This window comes from Hemitrygon akajei, chromosome 16 (genome assembly GCF_048418815.1).
Source record: "Hemitrygon akajei chromosome 16, sHemAka1.3, whole genome shotgun sequence".
NCBI lineage: Eukaryota > Metazoa > Chordata > Chondrichthyes > Myliobatiformes > Dasyatidae > Hemitrygon > Hemitrygon akajei.
The window spans coordinates 26,172,281-26,192,362 of NC_133139.1; the positions used below are offsets into that span (position 1 = coordinate 26,172,281).

At 46.1% G+C, this 20,082-nt stretch overlaps 1 protein-coding gene across 4 annotated transcripts in view; it reads right to left on the minus strand.

The window, feature by feature from the left end:
* The window catches only part of shc2 (SHC (Src homology 2 domain containing) transforming protein 2), a 41,049-nt gene extending 21,860 nt beyond the window's left edge, over window positions 1-19,189 (minus strand). The window contains exons 1-6 of one of the 4 annotated variants that reach the window (XM_073068473.1): window positions 18,482-19,188; window positions 11,604-11,674; window positions 8,228-8,288; window positions 7,261-7,380; window positions 1,399-1,452; window positions 325-376 (exon numbers count right to left, since the gene is read on the minus strand). In XM_073068473.1, the coding sequence (XP_072924574.1) occupies window positions 325-376; window positions 1,399-1,452; window positions 7,261-7,380; window positions 8,228-8,288; window positions 11,604-11,674; window positions 18,482-18,907 (784 nt within the window). In that variant the 5' untranslated portion in view covers window positions 18,908-19,188. Of the gene's footprint in view, window positions 1-324; window positions 377-1,398; window positions 1,453-7,260; window positions 7,381-8,227; window positions 8,289-11,603; window positions 11,675-17,085; window positions 17,952-18,481 lie in introns of those variants that run through there. The other 3 variants (XM_073068476.1, XM_073068474.1, XM_073068475.1) reach the window with 3 other exon arrangements.
* Between the last annotated feature and the right edge of the window lie 893 nt (window positions 19,190-20,082).

The following is a 20,082-nucleotide window of genomic DNA, read 5'->3' on the forward strand; positions in this document are numbered from 1 at the left end:
TTTGTTTCTTTAATCTACTGCCGCCAATCCCAAGGTTTGTGTTCCTACAATTCTTGCCTTTTGATCATCCCCGATTCTAATCACTCTACCACTAGTGGTAGCAGCTTCAGCTGCCAAGGTCCCAAATTCTAGCTCACTCTCTCTAAACTGCTTCATCTCTCTTTCCTCCTTCAACGCTCCTTAAAATCTACTCCTCCGGCCAAGCCTGTTCTCATGTGGTTTTTCTTTGTAAATTTTAGTCTGTTAATACTCCTGTGAAATGCCTTGAGATGCTTTGCCACATTAAATACATTGCACAGTTTATGATGATGAGTAAACACTCACCTCTCTGGTTAACAGGATCCTTTGCTACATAAGCAACATAATCTGCGGTATCCTGCAGGGGAACAGAGACAGTTATCAACTGGCTCCTAATAAGAGACAAAATAAGGGAGGAACAACTGATTCAACAATAAGTGATGGATCCTTGTGAATTCTCTGAACGTAAGTAATGAGCTCAGAAAACTCGGCAGGTCAAATTTGTGCAATTCCTATTTCTGCTTGATAGATAAGGCAGCCAGTTATTGGACTAACAACAAGGATCTTGCTTATTGATAAAGAGGCACAAATTTAAATTGCACCACTGCAGTTCAGTATATCATATGCAAGTAATTAAATAAATCTGAAATTTGGAATAAAGCTGATTTTAGTCATTGCAGGCATGAAACAACTGTACTGATGTAGAAAACCATTTAGTTCATTAGTGTCTGGCAAGGAAAGAAATCTGTCATTCTTACCATCTGGCCAATATGTGACTCTGGACCCCTAATATGATTGACTTTTAACTGCTTCCCAAATCAGAGCAATGAACAATGTTCAATTCCCATCAATGGATTATTAAAAAATCACATTAAAGCAGTTGTTGGAACAAGTCTGTGCCCTCATTATGTGTATTCTCTGAGAAAAATCTGAAGGGTAGGGATTGCTCTAAGACTTGGACAACTGAGATATCACATCCGTTCATCTCCTTCACTGATGACCTCACCCTCTGTGCCATTGGTCTGGGCATGTGCATGTCCTCCAGATTTCAGATTAGGTGGACTGAAACAAGGCTATGGCCCTCTAGGCTGTGACACCCACACAGCCCACGATCAATTAATCTAGTTCATTCATTGCTTCGATCAACTAGGAATTAGAGAGAGGAGAGTGAGGGAGGAGGACGGTATAGGAATCATCATCACTGAATCATGAAACTCACTATTCGTGATGCGAAACTTAACCCCAGACCTGTGTCAACTAATATCCTGTTCTTATGCAGTTACTTCACAGCCCATATCTGAGGTCCAGCCAAAATAGGAGATCGTTATTAAGCAGGAAAAAACAGAGATGGAAGTGGTGCGAATTCGAGGGGGTCCTTACCATGTCTCCACCTGAAGCAAAGGAGATGGACTGCATGTTATGGTTTGCGATGATCTGTAAAATGAAATGCACATGATGTTTTCATGGAGACAACCTGAAACAATATGAACCTCCCCACTTCACCCTCTACCACTGCCCCAGGGAAGAAAACTACATCAGCAATATATGGCCCACTGATTCCCAGGACCTCTGAATCATATTCATTGGGTGGAAGGGAAAGTTCCATGCAAGAATCTTAAGGCTTTGAACTTCTAAAGAGCGATAAGGAACTTAATTTCAACCAGAATGGAGTCTACACCTAATAAAGTGGCCACTGAGTGTATGTTTGTGGTCTTCTGCCGTAGCCCATCCACTCCAAGGTTCAATGTGTTATGTGTTCAGAGATGCTCTTCTGCACACCACTGCCTTGATGCGTGGTTATGTGAGTTACTGTTGCCTTCCTGTCAGGTTGAACCAGTCTGGCCATTCTCCTCTGACCTCTCTCATTAACGAGGTGTTTTCACTCAGAATAGAGGCATCCTTTGAGAATGGAGAAGTGGAGTCAATTCTTTAGCCAGAGAGTGGTGAATCTGTGGAATTTGTTGCCACAGGCAGCTGTGGAGGCCAGGTCTTGATGTATAATTAAGGCAGAAGTTGATAGATTCTTGATTGGTCAGGGCATGAAGAGATATGGGGAGAAGGCAGGAGGTTGGGGTTGAGAGGAAAATTGGATCAGCCATGATGAAATGGCAGAGCAGACTCAATGGGCCAAATGGCCTAATTCTGCTCTTTTATCTGATGGTCTAACTGCTGCTCACTAGATGTTTTTTTTTTTGCTTTCGCACTATTCTCTAGAGACTGTTGTGTGTGAAAATCCCACGAGATTAGTAGTTTCTGAGATACTCAAACCACGCTGTCTGGCACCAACAATTATCCCATGGTCAAAGTCACTTAGATCACATTTCTTCCCCATTCTGATGTTTGGTCTGAACAACAGCTGAATCCCTTGACCACATCTGCATGCTTTTATGCATTGAGTGGCTGATTAGATATTTGCATTAGCAAGCAGGTGTACCACATAAAGTAGCTAATGAGTGTATGTATGAACCTCCTCCCCTAACCACGTATGTGTATCTGCGCTTTTTCCCCTGTACCTATATGTTTATCTGCTCCTCCTATTGGTTCCATTGTATTTTAACAAAGTTCATTAGACATTTATTCCAGCTGCTAGAAAGAATCTTTCTTGGAATCTATTTGACTGACTCAGTGAGTCCACTATTTTATCATTTTACTTCTGGACACTGTCAGGAAAAATTAGCAGGAAGGGTATTCAGTCTTTCAAATATGTTCCAGCATTCAATTATATCAGAGCCAATCCTACACTTCCAACTAATCTTTCTGATGGTTCTCCGTTTCCCTGGATTCCTCAATGTCTAGAAAGTCCTCTTCTAAGAGAATCCCCAAAGATTAACAGCTTTTCAAGTCAAGAGTATCTGCTCAGTTTGGGTGCCATGGTAGTGTAGCAGTTACTCAATGCTATTAGAGCTCAGGGAGTTCCGGAGTTCAGAGTTCGATTCTGGCACAGTACTGTAAGACGCCTCTGTACGTCCTCCCCCACCCTCGGGTGGGATTCGTGGGTCTTCTCCGAGTGTTTCCTCCCACAGTTCAAATTCCGGGTAGGTTAATGGGTCATTGTAAATTGTCCTGTGATTAGGTGAGGGCTAATCAGGGTTGCTGGGGCAGCACAGCTCGAAGGGCCAGAACGGCCTACTCCACGCTGTATTACTAAATAAATAAGCACACAATACTTATCCAAACGTTAAGTTTGGGCCCCTTATCAAAGACAGGGTGTGCTGACAGTGGAGAGGGTCCAGAGGAGATTTATCCGGAATGATACAGGAATGAAAAGGTTAACGTATGAGCAGTGTTTAATGGCTCTGGGCCTGTACTCACTGGAGTTTAGAAGAATGAGGGAGAGATCTCATTAAAATCTATTGAATGTTGAAATGTCCAGAGTGGATGTGGAGATGAAGTTTCCAATAGTGGGAGAGTCTAGGACCAGAGCAGTCAGCCTCAGAATACAAGGGCACCCCTTTAGAACAAAGATGAGGAGGAATTTCTTTAGCCAAAAGGTGGTGAATCCATGGAATTCATTGTCAAAGACTGCTGTGGAGGCCAAGTCATTGGGTATATTTGAAGTGGAGGTTCCTGATTAGTAACAGCTTCAAAGGTTACGGGGAGGAGGCAGGAGAATGGGGTTCAGAGGGATAATAAATCAACCCTGATCAAATGGTGGAGAGACTTGATGGGCCAAATGGCCTAATTCTGCTCCTATGTCTTGGGGTTTTAATCTGGCCCTTAATTCTAGACCAAAGGGACATAGCCTATCAACATTTAGCTACAATCCTCTCCGAATCTCCTATATTTAAATCAAATGACTTCTCATTTTGCTAAGCACCAGTGAGTATCATTCTAACTCAGTCTTTCCCCATTGGTCAACCCCCGATCCAGAGGTCAATCTTGTGAATTGACACTTTATTGCCTCCAAGGAAGGTGTAGCTTTCCGTAAATATCGAGACGTTAGCTGTACACAGTGCACCAAACCTGCACAATTGCAGCAGACCACTTCCTTTTGAACTCCATTTCTCCTGAAATGAAGAGCAACGTATCACTGATCTTCCGTTTGTTACTCCTGCAGGTTACGTTCCGCAATTTTCTGAAAGAGCTCTTGCAACTCCTTCCCCACACCAACATTACCACATAGAAATTGTTTTTTTTTAATGTTATTTTTCTTACAAACCTTCTCACCATTCTAGCTGATAGGATTATATTTATTTATTGGGCTACACTGTGGAACAGGCCCTTCAAGCTGTGCCAACTGGCAACTCCCAATTTAATAAAGCCTAATCACAGACAATTTACAAAGACCAATGAACCTATTAACCGTTACCTTTCTGGACTGTGGGAGGAAACTGGAACACCCTGAGAAAGCTCCTGCATTCCACGGGGAGGACGTACAGATGACTTTGGAATTGAATTCCGACACCTCGACACCCTGAGCTGTATTACCGTTGCGCTAACCACTGCACCACTGTGGCCCCCCATGTTACACTCCACCTGTCACTTCCCTGCTCATTCAATTACATCTTTCCATGGTGCACTGTAAATTCTTTGATCCACCCTTGCAGTTTATCTTCACACCTAGCTTTGTAGCAGCAGCAAACTCGGGTAAGTTATATTCTGCCTTCTCAACTAAGTTATTGCAATAAATTGTGACTAATTTAGGGCCCTGTGAGCCTGAATATTGATACTCTATGCTTTATGTCCTTTAATCTTTCCCATATCCCTGGTGGGTATATTGACTCTAACCCTGTGAGTCATTACCTGATGCAGAAATATTTCCTGTCTAGCAGACCTAATACTGATTACTTCTAATGCCTCACTTTGGTAGACTTTTGGTTTCCACAGTTTCACATAAATTCTTTGTCTATTTGTCTGGGAAGGCAAATATAAAATATTGATTTAACATCTCAGCCTTTCTTTATTGTAACTTTTCCTGTCTCTCAGGAACTTAAAATATATTTTCCATTCTCTTCCTCGTCACAAACTTGTTAAAGACTTTTGCAATATTTCTTATTGCTGGCTTGCTGACTCTTTGTCTCCTCAGTTCTCTGATCAGCCAGTACCAAGGATGAGGGATTTTGGCTATGTTAGGTAGGAGGAACAGGTTCTTCTCTTTGGAGGAAACACTCAGGAGAAAATTTTTAGAAGCATACAAGATCGTAACTAGTATAGATAGGGATATACACTTAATGGCCACTTTATTAGGTAACCCCTGGACACAATAAAATGGTCACTGAGTGTGCGTTCATGTTTTCTGCTGATGTAGCACATCCATTTCAAAGTTCGACGTGTTGTGCATTCAGAGATGCTCTTCTGCACACCACTATTGAAATTCATGATTACTTGAGTTATTGTCACCTTCCTGTCAGCTTAAACCAGTCTAGCCATGCTCTTCTGACTTTCCTCACTAACAAGGCATTTTTGCCCACGGAACTGCCACTTGCTGTTTGCTTTTTATTTTCCTCTGTGAACTCTAGAGATTGTTTTGCGTGAAATCTTAGGAGATCAGCAGTTTCTGAGATACTCATACCAACAATCGTTCCATAGTCAGTCACTCAGATCACATTCCTTCTCCATTCTGATGTTTGGTCTGAACAGTGACTGAACTTCTTGACCATGTCTGCATGCTACCATGTATTGAGGTGCTGTCACATGATTTGATCAGGTATTTGCATTAACGAGCAGGTGTACAGGTGTACATAATAAAATAGCACTGTGTGTAAAAGGAATTTTTCCACAGAAGTGAACGCTCAAGGAGGGGAGTGCAGATGTAAAATATTCATCAATAGATACAAGGGAGATCCAAGGGGAAACTTCTTATTATAGAACTTACTTATGGTAATGCTAGTAGAAAAAAGGTCAATAAGGTCAAAGGTGAATCATACAGATTTTATTCTCGCAAAAGAATAATTTGTAGGTCTCTAGGAAAAGTAAAGAGAATGGGCTGATTGGAGACAAATGAAACTTTGTGTGCTTCCTTTGATGCCACAATGATTCTGGGATCTTATGATTTACAGTTTTAGATCTAAAACTCTCGTTACCCTCTTCAGCCAAGAATGAGTTGTTCTTCCTTTGGCACTTTTAGTTTCCAGTAGAAAAAATATTTTATGACAATTATGAAGAATTTTAGATGTCTGTCATTATCCATTACAAACTTTTAACCTAAGTTCCCAATTCAATGGAACCAACTTGTGTCTCATACCTCATCTTCAAGGCTTTAAGTTCTGATTTAAGTGTCATTGTTGAACTCAGTATATAATTCCCTCATATTGTAATCCCATTTCCCAAGATGATCCCTTACTATGAGGAAGTAACCCTGTCTCATTGCACAACAGTAGATGCATACAAAATTATAAGAGGGATAGATAAAAAGAATGCATAGTAGGAAACCTTTCCCTATAACAAAGTGGAAAGAAATTTGTTGATACCAAAGGATGAACTTTTTCACTTATGGTTGGAGTTTAGTATAACTTTTCTGAGGTGTTAGTGGAGGAAAGTGCTCTTATGACATTTTTGAAGAATCTACAAGTGCTTAAATCACCAAAGCATAGAGGACTCTGAATAAAGTGCTGGTAAATGGGATTACTACTTGATACTTAACAGGGGTAGCCTCCAACCTGATGGCTTGAACATTGGTTTCTCGAACTTTCAGTGATGCCCTCCCCTTCACCAATCCCCGTTCCCATTTCCCTCTCTCACTTTATCTCCTTACCTGCCCATCACCCCCTCTCTCTGGTGCTCCTCCCCCTTCCCTTTCTTCCATGTTCTTCTACGCCCTCCAATCACATTCCCCCTCCTCCAGCCCTTTATCTCTTTCACCAGTCAACTTCCCAGCTCTTTACTTCACCCCCCTTCCCCTCACCCAATTTCACCTATCACCTCCCACCTTGTACTTCTTCCTCCCCTCCCTCCCAGCTTCTTACTCTGACTTCTCAACTTTTCTTTCCAGTCCTGATGAAGGTCTTGGCCCAAAATGTTAACTTTCCACAGATACTGCCTGATCTGTTTTTCCACTGAACGATTACCTAAGAGACAGCCTGATCACCAGTTGGATCAATGACGTATCAAAAGACTATTATTTCCATACACAATGGGAGCCACCAAGAATCAGTGTTTGTGGGATGCCCCACTGGAGATGTGTTCAAGGACCCATCACTCATACCCACCCCAACCCTCTCCTTATTCTTCTCCTCCAGTAACCTACTGGTGATTATCCTCCCCCACTCCCACCACTTGCCACTCTCCCCGGCCTCTCCATACCTGCCTTGTAGTGGGCAGAGCCAGGTTTAACCCTTCGATGGAGATGTTGAGAGTGACGCTCATGCCAGCAAATCTTAGGTTGCTCCTCCCGAGAACTGAATGGAGGGAGTGATTTGGAGGCTGAAAGGACACAAAAATAAATCACACAGCTTCCAGGTCGGAGGAATTAACTGGCAGCATATACTGGTCATCAGTCAGCATGCAAGCTAAATCTTATTTCACCATTTTAAAGTATTCAGTTATCCAACACCTCCACCAGCAATCCTTCACCCCAGCCTCTAACTGCCCTGTCCACCCACCCAAAGTCAGCAGTCAGAATTATTAGTGCCTGTACCCCACAGAGAGTCAGTGACTGTGGAACGCCAACGCCAGTGAGGCACAGGGTCCGTGAGAGCCAGGGACAGCCTGAGACTGTACTCAGGTGAAAAGTCGGCTTCATACCCCCTTTCTGGATGGTGTACCCTCGGGGCTGTTAGTGTCCATCAGACTCATTCCCCAGTGAGGCAGTATCTGTGGGACCCATCACTCAGTGAGACTATTGAACCATTCTCTTGACAGTTGCTCGTGTAACCCCGCAATCAATTGGAACCGATTACTACTGCAGAAAGCTATTTCTTCACAGAGAGAGAGATGAAAGGTCATCAACCTGGAATGTCACTGCACTGCTGTGTATTTTCAACATTCGCCTTTCTCATCTCACTGGGCTTGGCAAGATGCTGTGGGGTTTTAGAGCCAGACACCCTCACCGGTATCACCAGAAACCGTGGATACCCAGCTCCAATGGGAGTGGAAGTCACTGGGGGATACAAATGAGTGACAACACACTGCCTCCCCCACCCAATGAGATTCATATCCCCCAATGAATATGAGATTCAAATCACCACAACTTATAGAAGCAAGATCTGGCAGCCTGCTGAGAGTAATATTTGTGAAACAGACTCATGGGACAGTGTGTGTGGTCTTGTACCTTCTTTTTCCAAGCCCCCTTCATGCCCGGCACTGTTTCATGCAGCCGATTAATGGCTTCCCTAAAAAAGGAAATGTATTGGGTTAAAAGATTGAATCAGAATAACAGAAGCTGCCTGACCCATTCCTCCTTGTAATCCTGGAACACTGATTCCATGTGATTCTGACAACTTTCAAAGCCTCAAGGAGAATTACACAGCAGTATTATCTAGTAGCAAAGTATCACGGTCTCAATCTATGTCACAGCGACCTACATGATCTAAAAACCCATTACGCAGCAGCAAAACCAGAACTCAATAACTCACACCATTCGGAACGGCGGCAGGGTTGTGAGAACATTTCCATTCCTGGAAGGAACTTGTTTATGATTTATTTCCTTTATTTTTTTTGACAATTCATTGTTCCCAGATTTTTAGTAAAAACAAATTAATTTCCTCAACTACCCTTGTGGGACTCACAGTTATTCTTTGTGCACTGTTCTCAGGACATTGCTACAAGCCAACCTCTTCCTCAGTGAGTAGCAGGGCCACAAAGGACAGAAGGCCACAAATTCCATGTCTGCAATGCGCAAAATTAACCCATCTCATTCAAAGCAGCAATAGGTACATTAGCACATGGAGAACGGTGTGTCATATGAAGAGTGTTTGATGGCTCTGGGCCTGTATTCACTAGAATTCAGAAGCATGACGGATGACCTTATTGAAACCCATCAAATGGTGAAAGGCCTTGACAGAGTGGATGCAGAGAAGATGTTCCCTGTGGTGGGAGAGTCTAAGACCAGAGAACACAGCCTCAGAATAGAGAGGCATCCTTTTAGAACGGAGAATAAGAGGAATTTCTTTAGCCAGAGAATAGTGAATCTGTGGAATTCAGTGCCACAGGTAGCCCTGGAGGCCAAGTCTTTATGTATATTTAAGGCAGGGGTTGATGGATTCTTGATTAGTCAGGGTATCAAGGGATACAGGGAGGAGATTGGAGCTGAGAGGAAAATTGCATCAGCCAAGAGCAGACTTGATGGGCCAAATGGCCTAATTCTGTTCCTATACCTAATGGTCTTAAGGTCTTAGACGTTCAACTAAGGAGAGCATCTGTACCTCAGGAAAAGTCTACATACTGTGAATGAAGGAAGGGGAAATGAACTTAGAGAGTCATCTATCAGTGAGTAGGTGCCTCAGTGAAAACTACTGATGCAGTATTCAAGAAATTTGGACTAACAAGTGACCAGGTCCAAATCCCACCATGGATGAGGAATTTAAACTCAGATCAATATGCAGTTTAAAAATAATGATCACAAAAGAAACAGGTTATTATAACACTTGGGTTCAATAATGCTCTTCAGAAAAATCTACCCAGTCTTACTTATACATATTTCATTGAATAGCGATGTTCAAAGTTCAAAGTAAATTTATTATCAAAGAACATATATGTCACCGTACACTACCCTGGGACACATTTTTTTGCAGGCATTCACAGTAAAACAAATACATATAACAGAATCAATGAAAAGCTGTACACAAACACGAACAAGCAACCAATGTGCAAATGATGACAAACCATGTAAATACAAAAAGAACTAATAAATAAATAAACACATGCAGTACATAGATAAACAAACAAACAAATAATAAGTGAATAGATAATACTGAGAACATGAGTTGCAGAGGGTTTGAAAGTGAGTCGATAGGTTGAGGAATCAGTTCATTGTTGAGGTGAGTGAAGTTATCCGCACTGGTTCAGAGTCTGATGGTTGAATGTTGTTGATTTTTAAATGGTCTGGTGAGAAACCCTGTTAACATGAATTACGTTGGCCAATAATGGACACATTGTGGGCTGAAGGGCCAGTATTGTGCTGTAGGATTTCTATATTCGATGTTCTACATCCTGAAAAATAAATACATTTTTTAAAATGCAAAGCTTCAGTGTCCTACTCTTCAGACTAGAAACATCAGCTGGATAAATGATTGCCTGGAGCAACTCTGGGAGCACATTTGTACATATGCTGGTGAGGTTAGGATTGGCCTGTGATATCCTCGAGGATAGAAGCTGTCGAGCCAGGCAGGTGAAGAATGAATTATTGAGCAATAATGAACTATCAAAACCTCTCAGTTTATGCATACCCTAGAGAAAGTTAGCATGATGGGAAGGAGAAGGAGTGAGAATTAATTTACATTGTCATTCATCATGAGGACGACGACTATTTGGCTGCACACACTTGAAAAACTTCATATAACTCCCTCAATACTCTCTTCCTGATAAAGCATTCTGCTCAGGATTTTAATAAATTTTTATTTCTCCTTTGCGAGATTGTCTGTGTTTTCAACTTGGGATATTCTCTGTTATATAAGAGCAAAACTGACTCTTTATGGAGAATCATCAATAATAGATTAGAACTGCACTCAGCTCTCACTTGTGTCTATTGATTGGTGCTGCTGTTTCTAACCCCACTCTCATCACTGTGCACACAGAGCCCATCAATCTGTCAGCCACTTCACATCAACTATTTATGCTCAACACAAAGGGAGGGAGAGAGAGGAGGGAGAGAGGGGGGGGAAGAGGAGGGAGAGAGAGGAGGGGAAGGGGGGAAAGGGAGAGGGGGAAGAAGGGGAGGGGGGAAGAAGGGGGGGAGGGGGAGAGGGGGAAGAAGGGGAAGGAGAGGGAGAGAGGGGAAAGGGGGAGAGGGGGAGGGGGAGAGGGAGAGGGGGAGAGAGAGAGGGGAGAGGGGAGAGAGCGAGGGGAGAGAGGGGAGAGAGAGAGGGGAGGGGGAGTGGGGAGTGGGAGAGGGGGAGAGAGAGGGAGAGGGAGAGGGGGAGAGAGAGGGGAGAGGGGGAGAGAGAGGGGAGGGGAGAGGGAGAGGGAGAGGGGGAGAGAGAGGGAGGGGAGAGGGAGAGAGAGAGGGGGGAGGGGAGAGGGGGAGAGAGAGGGGAGGGGGGGAGGGGAGAGGGAGAGGGAGAGGGGGAGAGAGAGGGAGAGGGGGAGAGGGGAGAGAGAGAGGGGAGAGAGAGGGGGGAGAGAGGGGGGAGAGAGAGGGGGAGAGAGAGGGGGAGAGAGAGGGGGAGAGAGAGAGAGGGGAAGAGGGAAGCAATTTCATAATCTGTTCAGAGTCTGTCACAGATGCTATTGGGAATGTACTGGTATCTGCATTGAATGATTGGTGGATTTATTCCCCAAATGAAAAATAAATGTAAAGAATATCCTTCATATCCTTGATGAATAAAATTTAGACATAATGGCATTTTAATATACTTGATCAGTTTTGTGTCTAAGCTTCTTCCTGCAAGGATTAAACCAATAATGATCAAAGATTTAGACCCATTTGTTTGCCTATTTTGTGCAAGGCTTGTAGGAGCAATACTGATCAGTAGAGGACATAATCCTACCTTGTCACCTGCGTTCTGGTGCTGAAGTCAAGGGACCTCATTGACTTTAACACTTCGATACAGCCCATATACTACAACAAGACAAAAGTACAAACACCATTAAATGTAGAATTCAAGAGATATAGGACTGAGTGATATTCAGCCCATCATGCCTACATACTGGCTCTTTGGAAAAACAATCTTTCCCCCAAATTCCTACTTTTTTTCTCATTTTATTCAAGGAGTTATCCAATTTCCTTTTGAACTTCCTGTGAACCTGTTTCCTCCATTCTCTCAGCAGATCACAACAACTTGCATCCCTTTGATAAGAATTCCTCACCCTACATCGATGACCCCTTCTCTCGTCTCCAACCTTCTTCCTCTTCTCGGACACCCCGCCCTGGTTCTCTGACTGCTCTGGATCTTTTCATCTCCAATTGACAACGAGACATCAACTGGCTCAACTTCAGCACTCCTCTCTCCTCCTCGAACCTTACAACCCCTCTGAACACACTGACCTCCACGCTCTCTCCGCACCAATCACAACCTCACCATCAAACCCACAAAGGGCGTTCTGTCATAGTGTGATGGATGGATCTCTACCTTGCTGAGGCCAAGCAGCAACTCTTAGATACCTCCTCTTACGTACCCCTTGATAAGGGCTCAACTACAGACCAACAGAAAATAATCACTAACCTCATCAACTCTAGAGAACTCCCATCCACTGCCACTCAGACTCATAGTTCCTTTACCCGCACTGCCCACTTCTACCTCCTACCCTAGATCCACAAAACTGACTGTCCGGATTGCCACTTTGTCTCTGCTTGCTCCTGCCCCACTGAACTCATATCTCTATTCTATCCCCCATGAATCAGCCTCTTCCCACCTACATCCGTGACACTTCACATGCTCTCAATCTCACAACTTTCAATTTCCTGGCCCTGACTGCCTCATTTTCACTATGGATTTCCAGTCCCTATACCCTCTATGCCTTAAAACTCTCTGCTTTTTTCTGTCTCTATCTCTGGAGACAAACTGTCCACCGACATCTTTTATAAACCTACTGATTCCCATGGCTAGCTTGATTATACCTCTTCCCACCCTATCTCCTGTAAAAATACTAGCCCCTTTTCTCCATTCCTTCATCTCTGCCACATCTGTTCCCAGGATGAGGCTTTCCTTTCCGGGACATCAGAGATGTCCTCCCTCTTCAAAGACTAGGATTTCCCTTCCTCACTCTTGATGTTGCCCTCACCCACATCTCTTCCATTTCCCAGATATCCACATTTGCCCCCAACTTCCCACGCCGTGTTAACAGTGATAAGAGTTCCTTGTGCCCTTCTCTTCTGCCATGATGAGGTGGAGGAGCAACACCTTATGTTCCAACCTGACGGGATGAACATCAATTTCTGCTTCTAGTAATTTTTCCCTCCCCTTCCCTCATCTTCTATTCCCCACTCTGGCCTCTTACCTCTTCTCCTCACCTGCCTATCACCTCTCCCTGATGCCCTTCCTCCTATGGTCTACTCTCCTCTCCTATCAGATTCCTTCTTTTCCAGCCCTTGACCTTTCCCACCCACCTGACTCCACCTTCTAGCTGGCTCTCCTTCCGCTCTCCCCACCTTTTTATTCCGGCGTTTTTCCCCATCCTTTCCGGTCCCAAAGAAAGGCCTCATCCCAAAACGTGGACTGTTTATTCATTTCCATAGATGCTGCCTGACCTGCTCAGTTCCTCCAGCACTTTGTGTGTGTGGCTTCGGATTTACAGCATCTGCAGAATCTCTGAAGTTTATTAATTTCCTTGCATTTCCAGTCTGGCACTTTGCCGATTTGGCAGTCCCTCCTGGTTAAGGATGACTTGCGTACTCTCCATTTCTGTGGCCCTTGAGGTGTATGATGAGACCGGACTCTGCCACACGTGGAGCTTAAGGTGCTTGACGGTGTGGATGTGTCAGCTATATGGCAGGTAATGCTCTCCTTTTCCCATTCACACTGGTAGTGTTCCAGATAAATAGATCTGAGGTTCTCAATGATATCCTGGATGTCCCTTCTCCAAGTGAGTGTGACCCAGAGGATGCTATAGGGTGTGGCGCATTGCACTTTCCCAAGGAGGCTTTGAGAATATTTTTAAATTGTTCCCTCTATCCACCTGGTAGTCTGCAATTAATTGACGTTCAGACATCAGTTCCTGGAGTTTTGTGTCAGCTGTGCAACATTACGGTCTGCTGATCAGGATCAGCAAAACATAATTAGGGCTGTAAGTGTGGGATGTAGTTCCGGGAGAGGGTGCTGCTGCTGTTTTCTTTATCCTGCTAGTGGATTTGGAGAACTCATTGGTGGTAACTCCCTGGTGTCTTGAGATGCACGCTGTAAGTTTTCCATTTTTCTGAGCGGTACAGGAGGACAGAACTCATTGTTGCCCCACAGAGTCCCGGTCTGAGATTGAGAAAAAGGTGCAGCTTTGTTGAGGTCATTCTGTACTGTACTCACCACCATGGCTTGCACACCATCACATAACAGATCGAGAAAAACGTTGTAGGAAGCCAAATTTGCAAGTAATACTCCACGGACTCTCTTTACTGACGTTATCAAGGGGCTTTCGTGAGATCAAATAAAGAAACACAAAAGCCTTGCATTTCTTTTGGAGTTAATACACATTGAAAACCAAGCACAATGTATCTACTGATGGATGGAATTAACTTCATGGAAGAAGACTACTACAGAAGACCATTAATCTAGTATTGATTTTGCTGGTTTTAGTTTAAAAAGCTGATACTTCAAATTAATTCACAACTTTATATTCTATCGTTACTTCTCTTAGTTCTGCTCCAATCCCAGTTCCTCCAATCACCCTCTATCCCCGATAAATCTTCTCTGCATCCTATTCAATGTCTAGTTAGCATTAGTCAAGAAACAAGAATTTAAGTGTGCATTATAACTTCACTGCTTATCTATATTCCAGATAATTAAACAAAGACCCACAGCGTTTACAAAGCAGATTTCTCACCACATCCTGTCACAAACAACTCCATTTCGACCTGATAAATCACAAAAGAACTACTTTTTACAGCCCAACTTTGGCTTGTTTACGGGTGGACCAGGAAAGATGGTCAGAGGCCAGGAGTAAGGGTTTCTGGTGCTCTTTAATGCCCCTATACCTCAGATGAAGAGAGAAGGTGAGGCTGGCAAGCAGAGAAGCCAGAAAAGCATTTGATAAAGATGAACCACCAAAAAAAGGAAATACATTTTCCTTCAAACTGTAAGTGATCGATCTATTTCAATTACCATGCTATCTGTCAATAAGCAATATAGATCCCTTGGCTCTCCCACTTTCCGACACTCTCTACATCCAGACAGATACACGCAAATACACGCACGCAGGACTGAAACATAAAAGGAGGGTTTATCTATCCCACACAAGGACCACATGTCGTGTTTGGTGCTGATGTTCCAGCACGAAGGCTGTGAAAGGCTGTCATCACAGACTGGAAGGCTGGAGAGATGCCGCCAGCTGGGGGAGGGTTGCAAAGGGAGCTTTGCCGTGGCTTAAGTTACAGCTTGGTCTATAATCACAGCTCCCTCTGCACCACACAAGGAGGCTACACCAGCAGGTCACAAGTAATGCTGAGGAGGAAATCGGGTGAAGTGCTGACTCATTCTGAATTGAACATCAATTCTGAGTCTCAGTGGCTGCAGCGCTTGGGATGAAACCTGCTTCACTTTGCTAACAAGACAGCACTGCACACCGTGAGCAGCAGTTCCGTCGTGAGATTGATGCAAACCCCATGCATGTTTTTCAGAGGGTCACCCACTGTGGACTTAGAAGCTGTGCATGGCCCAATAGAAAAAGGACTGTGTCAGACTCAGATGTCACGTCCTCCCTGTCTAACGGTGCTCCAGACAATAATCAGCCTAGCTCACAAAATGAAGAAATACAGTACATCTTTGGACCAGGTCCCATCAGGAAATGTCCTTTAGAGAGATGAGTATATTAGCAAGGAAATGAACTGCTTTGCTATTTGAGCAACCTCACCTACAAGTACCGAAGGGATTCACAAACAAGAGGCAATCTGCAAACGTTGGAAATTAAAGTAACAGACCACAAAATGCTGGAGGAACTCGGAAGACCAGGTAGCATCCACGGAAAAGAGTAAACAGTGAATGTTTCATGCTGAGACCCTTCATCGGGACTGGAAAGAAGTGGTGAGAAGTCAGAGTAAGAAGGTGGGGAGAGGGGAGGAAGAAGTACAAGGTAGCAGGTGAAACAGGGAGAGGGGGAGGAGTGAAGTAAGGAGCTGGGAAGTCAATGGGTGAAAGAGATGAAGGGCTGGAGAAGAGGACAGAAGGCCTTGGCAGAAAGGGAAGGGAGAGAGGCACCAGAGGGAAGTGATGGGCAGGTACAGAGATAAGGTAATAGAGGGATATGGGAATGGGGAACGGTGAAGGCGGTGAGCGGCAATTACAGGAAGCTCGAGAAATCGATGTTCATGCCATCAGGTTGGAGGCTACCCAGGTGGAGGAGTTGGTCCTCCAACCTGAGTGTGGCCTCATCACGGCAGTAGAGGAGGCCTTGGACTTATTCCATTCTCCTCTTTCCACACTCCCAATATCTGACCGACACTACCACCCCTTACCAGCCCCACCTCCCATTTCTCACTATGAAACTATCTCATCAGGAAAAGAACGGGAGTCTACCATTCCCTGGAACCCACTCTGCTGTCCACTGATATCATGGCTTGTCTGTATTCTTGTTCCATCCAATCATTTTGGTCTTAATATCCTTGCATAGCAATAATCAGTTTGCCTGGAATTGTATTATCAATTTGACGGACATGTCGCTCAAGGTCTATACTTTGCTTTGCGCGACTATATATATATTTTTACTCGCTAGTCTTAATGTGCTGTGTACGTTTTGCACCTTGGCCCCAGAGGAACGCTGTTTCATCCGACTTTATCATGTATGGTTGAATGATAATTAAACTTGATTTGATTTTGATTTATTTACAGTAATGAACTGAGATAACAGCTACTGCTTTCTGTGAGAGAAAATCCCAGAGTCTCTGTGAAGTATTTCCTTACTTCTGCCATGAAGAGTTTGGCACTGATGTAAAATCCCTCCCCTGTTCTAAACTCATCAACTATAAATGTTCAAAATCCCAAACACTGCAACTGCATCTTCCTCGAACTTGAAAAGACAATATAAAAACAGTTTATTTTATCAATCTAATGCAGCAAGAGTGAAGAGTGCAAACTGCAAACGTGAGGTAGAAATTTAACCAGCTACTTCACTGTGGACAATTGCTCTGTCTATTCCCGTGCACAAGGCAGTGCAGGAGTCCCCAAATCACTGCCAGAATTCAGAAAATCACTCAGCAAATGAAGAGCCAGATTAGATTGTTATATCTAAATGTTAGCTAGCCCAATGAACTCCTCAGTACCCGTGCACTTAGTCACGTCTCACAATTACCAGTGATCACGCTTACTGTCACGAACTGATACTCACAATTAATTGGGTGCTCGTCTTCAATCACACTCCCCTTCTGCTCAGACCAGCCGTGTCGCAAGGAAAGCTCTGTCCCTCCTGTAGGCTCACACTCACTTTCATCTGCTGGTGTGCTCTCCACCCCATTAATATTTACTTGGTACTCACTCTCACTGGTGTGCCCAGGTGCACACACTCCCTGCCTTACTTTGGAGCTCATTGTTGCTCCCCGGAATCCACTGGGACTCTCGCTGCCGGACGCTCGCCATTGCTGATGATCACACTCTCCGAGCTGCTGCCTCCCTTCACTACCCCTCACTCGTCACCCCGCTGGTCGCCAGTGCCCACAGTTGCTGCCAATCACTCTTGCACCGACAGTCACACTCACCGCTGCTCTCTGTCACTGCCCTGGGCGTGCAATCACACGCGCTGCCACACCCATTTTTCTCTCCCTTCCCTTGGAGGTGACACACTCGGACAGTGACAGTCTTTGTCCACCCTCCTGCTCTCCAAAGCACACAGTCACTGCTGCGCCCGGACAATTAAATCTCCCTGGCACCTTAGAACTCACACTCACAGTTGCCCATGGATACTCTGCCTCTGGTGCTCAAGCTGTTGCTGCCCCCACCCACCCACCCAGATCTCACAGGCTCACACTCGTTTCATGGTACTGCCTCCCAAGGCTCACACTCGGCACTGTCCACCCCGCTCACACCCGTCCTCGGTTCCCCACCACTCCTTCCCACTGCTGTAACTCACAGTAGCTGATAGTGCCAATCCCCACAACCACTCCCTATCGCTCAGACCCCTCGTGCCCGCTGGGTGCCCACTGTACCTGTGGTAGTCACACTTGCCAGTGCTCAAGCAACACACACACACACACACACACACACACACACACACACACACACACACACACACACACACACACACACACACACACACACACACACACACACACACACACACACACACACACACACACACACACACTCTGCAGGCCAGGCGGCATCTATGGAAAAAGTGTGAACAGCTTGGGGCTTCCTGAAGGATCCGACTGTTCACTCCCGCATTCCGAGTGTGTTCCATCAGCTGCCCTCTTCGTGCCGGTGCCCTCACACTGGCGTGGGGAGGCCGGCCCCGTGTTGACCAAACTGCTGTTGCAGTTATCACGTGCATTGCTACCCTGTGAAACTCACACTGCCTCTTCCTTTCTGGTGCTGACACTCACTCTCACTTTGGAGGTGAGGCGGTCACTCTCCTTTAGTTTCACACACGGTCACTCTGCGGTTCTCCCCCCCCCCCCCCTCCATTACTCCCGGACTGGCACTCGCTGCCCCTCCCTGCTGCCCACTCCGACACTCTCCTGTCTCACACTTCGTTCGGATCGCCGCCGGGGCTGGCAGATTTTACTCACTCGGACCAGGTAGAAAACTCCGACTTGCAGGATTTTGGACTCCGGGTGCAGCCAGCCTTGCGGGGGCTTGTTAATGAAGCTTCCCCTGCGATTGCTCTGCTCCCCGGCCAGGCTGACCCCTTGGAGTCGGACGCTGCTGTCGCCGCTTCGGCGGCACCTTGACGGCGGCTGCAGAGAGCACGGAGCGGGGCACAAGGACTCGCAGGATCCCAGGGCAGTGGCCAGCCCTGGTGGCGGCTGTACAGTGCTCGGGGCCGGACTCCGGCTGCCCAGGAAACCCGGGGAGGACGCCGAGAATTTCCAGGGCGGAAGCTTGGGCAAAAGCGCGCAAAAGGTGGTGGCATCGTCCGGCTCTTCGGCCACGGGAGTCGCACCGCCGTTCATGGTCAGCGAACCGCACCCGAACCGGTCATAGCGAGGCTTCATCAGCACTGACCCCGGCCGGAGAGCTCCCGCTGACCCGCCTTAGGGTCTGAGAGCTCTCGCACTGACCCGGCGCGGCGCGGCTCGGCGCTCCCACCGCCGCTGATGTCATTCGGGGAATTGGCATCAACTGAGAGGCAGGCGAAAGGAGAGAGCCGGCGGCCGGGGGAGGGGGCAGAGGGAAAGGCGAGGCTGCCAGATAATAAGTGAGGGGAAGAGGGAGCACGGAGGAGCGTGTACGGGAGGTTTGGAGAGTGCGAGTGAGCGAAAGCGGAGAGATCGATAGAAAGGACCAGAGGCAGAGACGGAGATGAAGTTAACGTGAAACGAGAGGAGAGTGCACTTGGGAGGGAGAGTGGAGAGCGAAGCGGAAAGGTGTGGAGTGGATGATGATGGCGAGGAAGAAGGTGTGGGTAGAGCGTGAGGGGGGACGGGAGGGAGGATAATGGAGGGGAGAAGGGAGAGGAGATGAGAGGACTGAGAGGTGGAAGGGGAAACGTGAGAGGGGAGAGAGGGCGGAGTGTGAGGGAGGGATGGGAGGGAGGGAGGGGTTCGAGAGAGGTAGGTGGTAGAGTGGGGAGAGTAGGGGAAGGGGAAAGAGGAGGGTGAGCAAAGTAGAATGCCGGAGGGGGAGAGAGGCAGAGAGCAAGAGGACAAGGGGAGAGTCAAAGGAGAAGATGGGATACAGGAAGAGGAGACGGGAGGGAGAGGGGGAGAAGTGAAAGGGAGGGGGAAGGAGGATAATGGGAATAATGATTGGAAGTGGGGGAGAGTGAGGGAGAGGGGTGAATGGGGGAAATGTGAGGAGAGGAAGAGAGCGCGGGAGAAGGGGAGATTTGGTAAGGATGGAGAGAGGTGGGAGAGTGGGCAAGATGGGGAGCAGAGCAGGGGTGGGTGAGATGGGACAGATTGGGAGAGTAGGGGGCAGAGAGGAAGGGAGGGGAGGAGGGTTGAGAGGGGGAAGGGGTATGGGGAGGGAGATGAAGGAGGGGAGGAGAGAGAGGACAGAGGGGAAGGGTAGGGGAGGGATAGTTGAGTCAAGGGTTGGGGACAGTGATGGGAACAGAGGAGAGTGTGGAAGGAGGGAGGAATGGAAAAGGGGAGAATGAAGGGGACAGTGTTGGAGAGGGGGAGAGCAGAGAGAGCATTTCAGGTCAGTGGGTGTTGGGAGACGGATG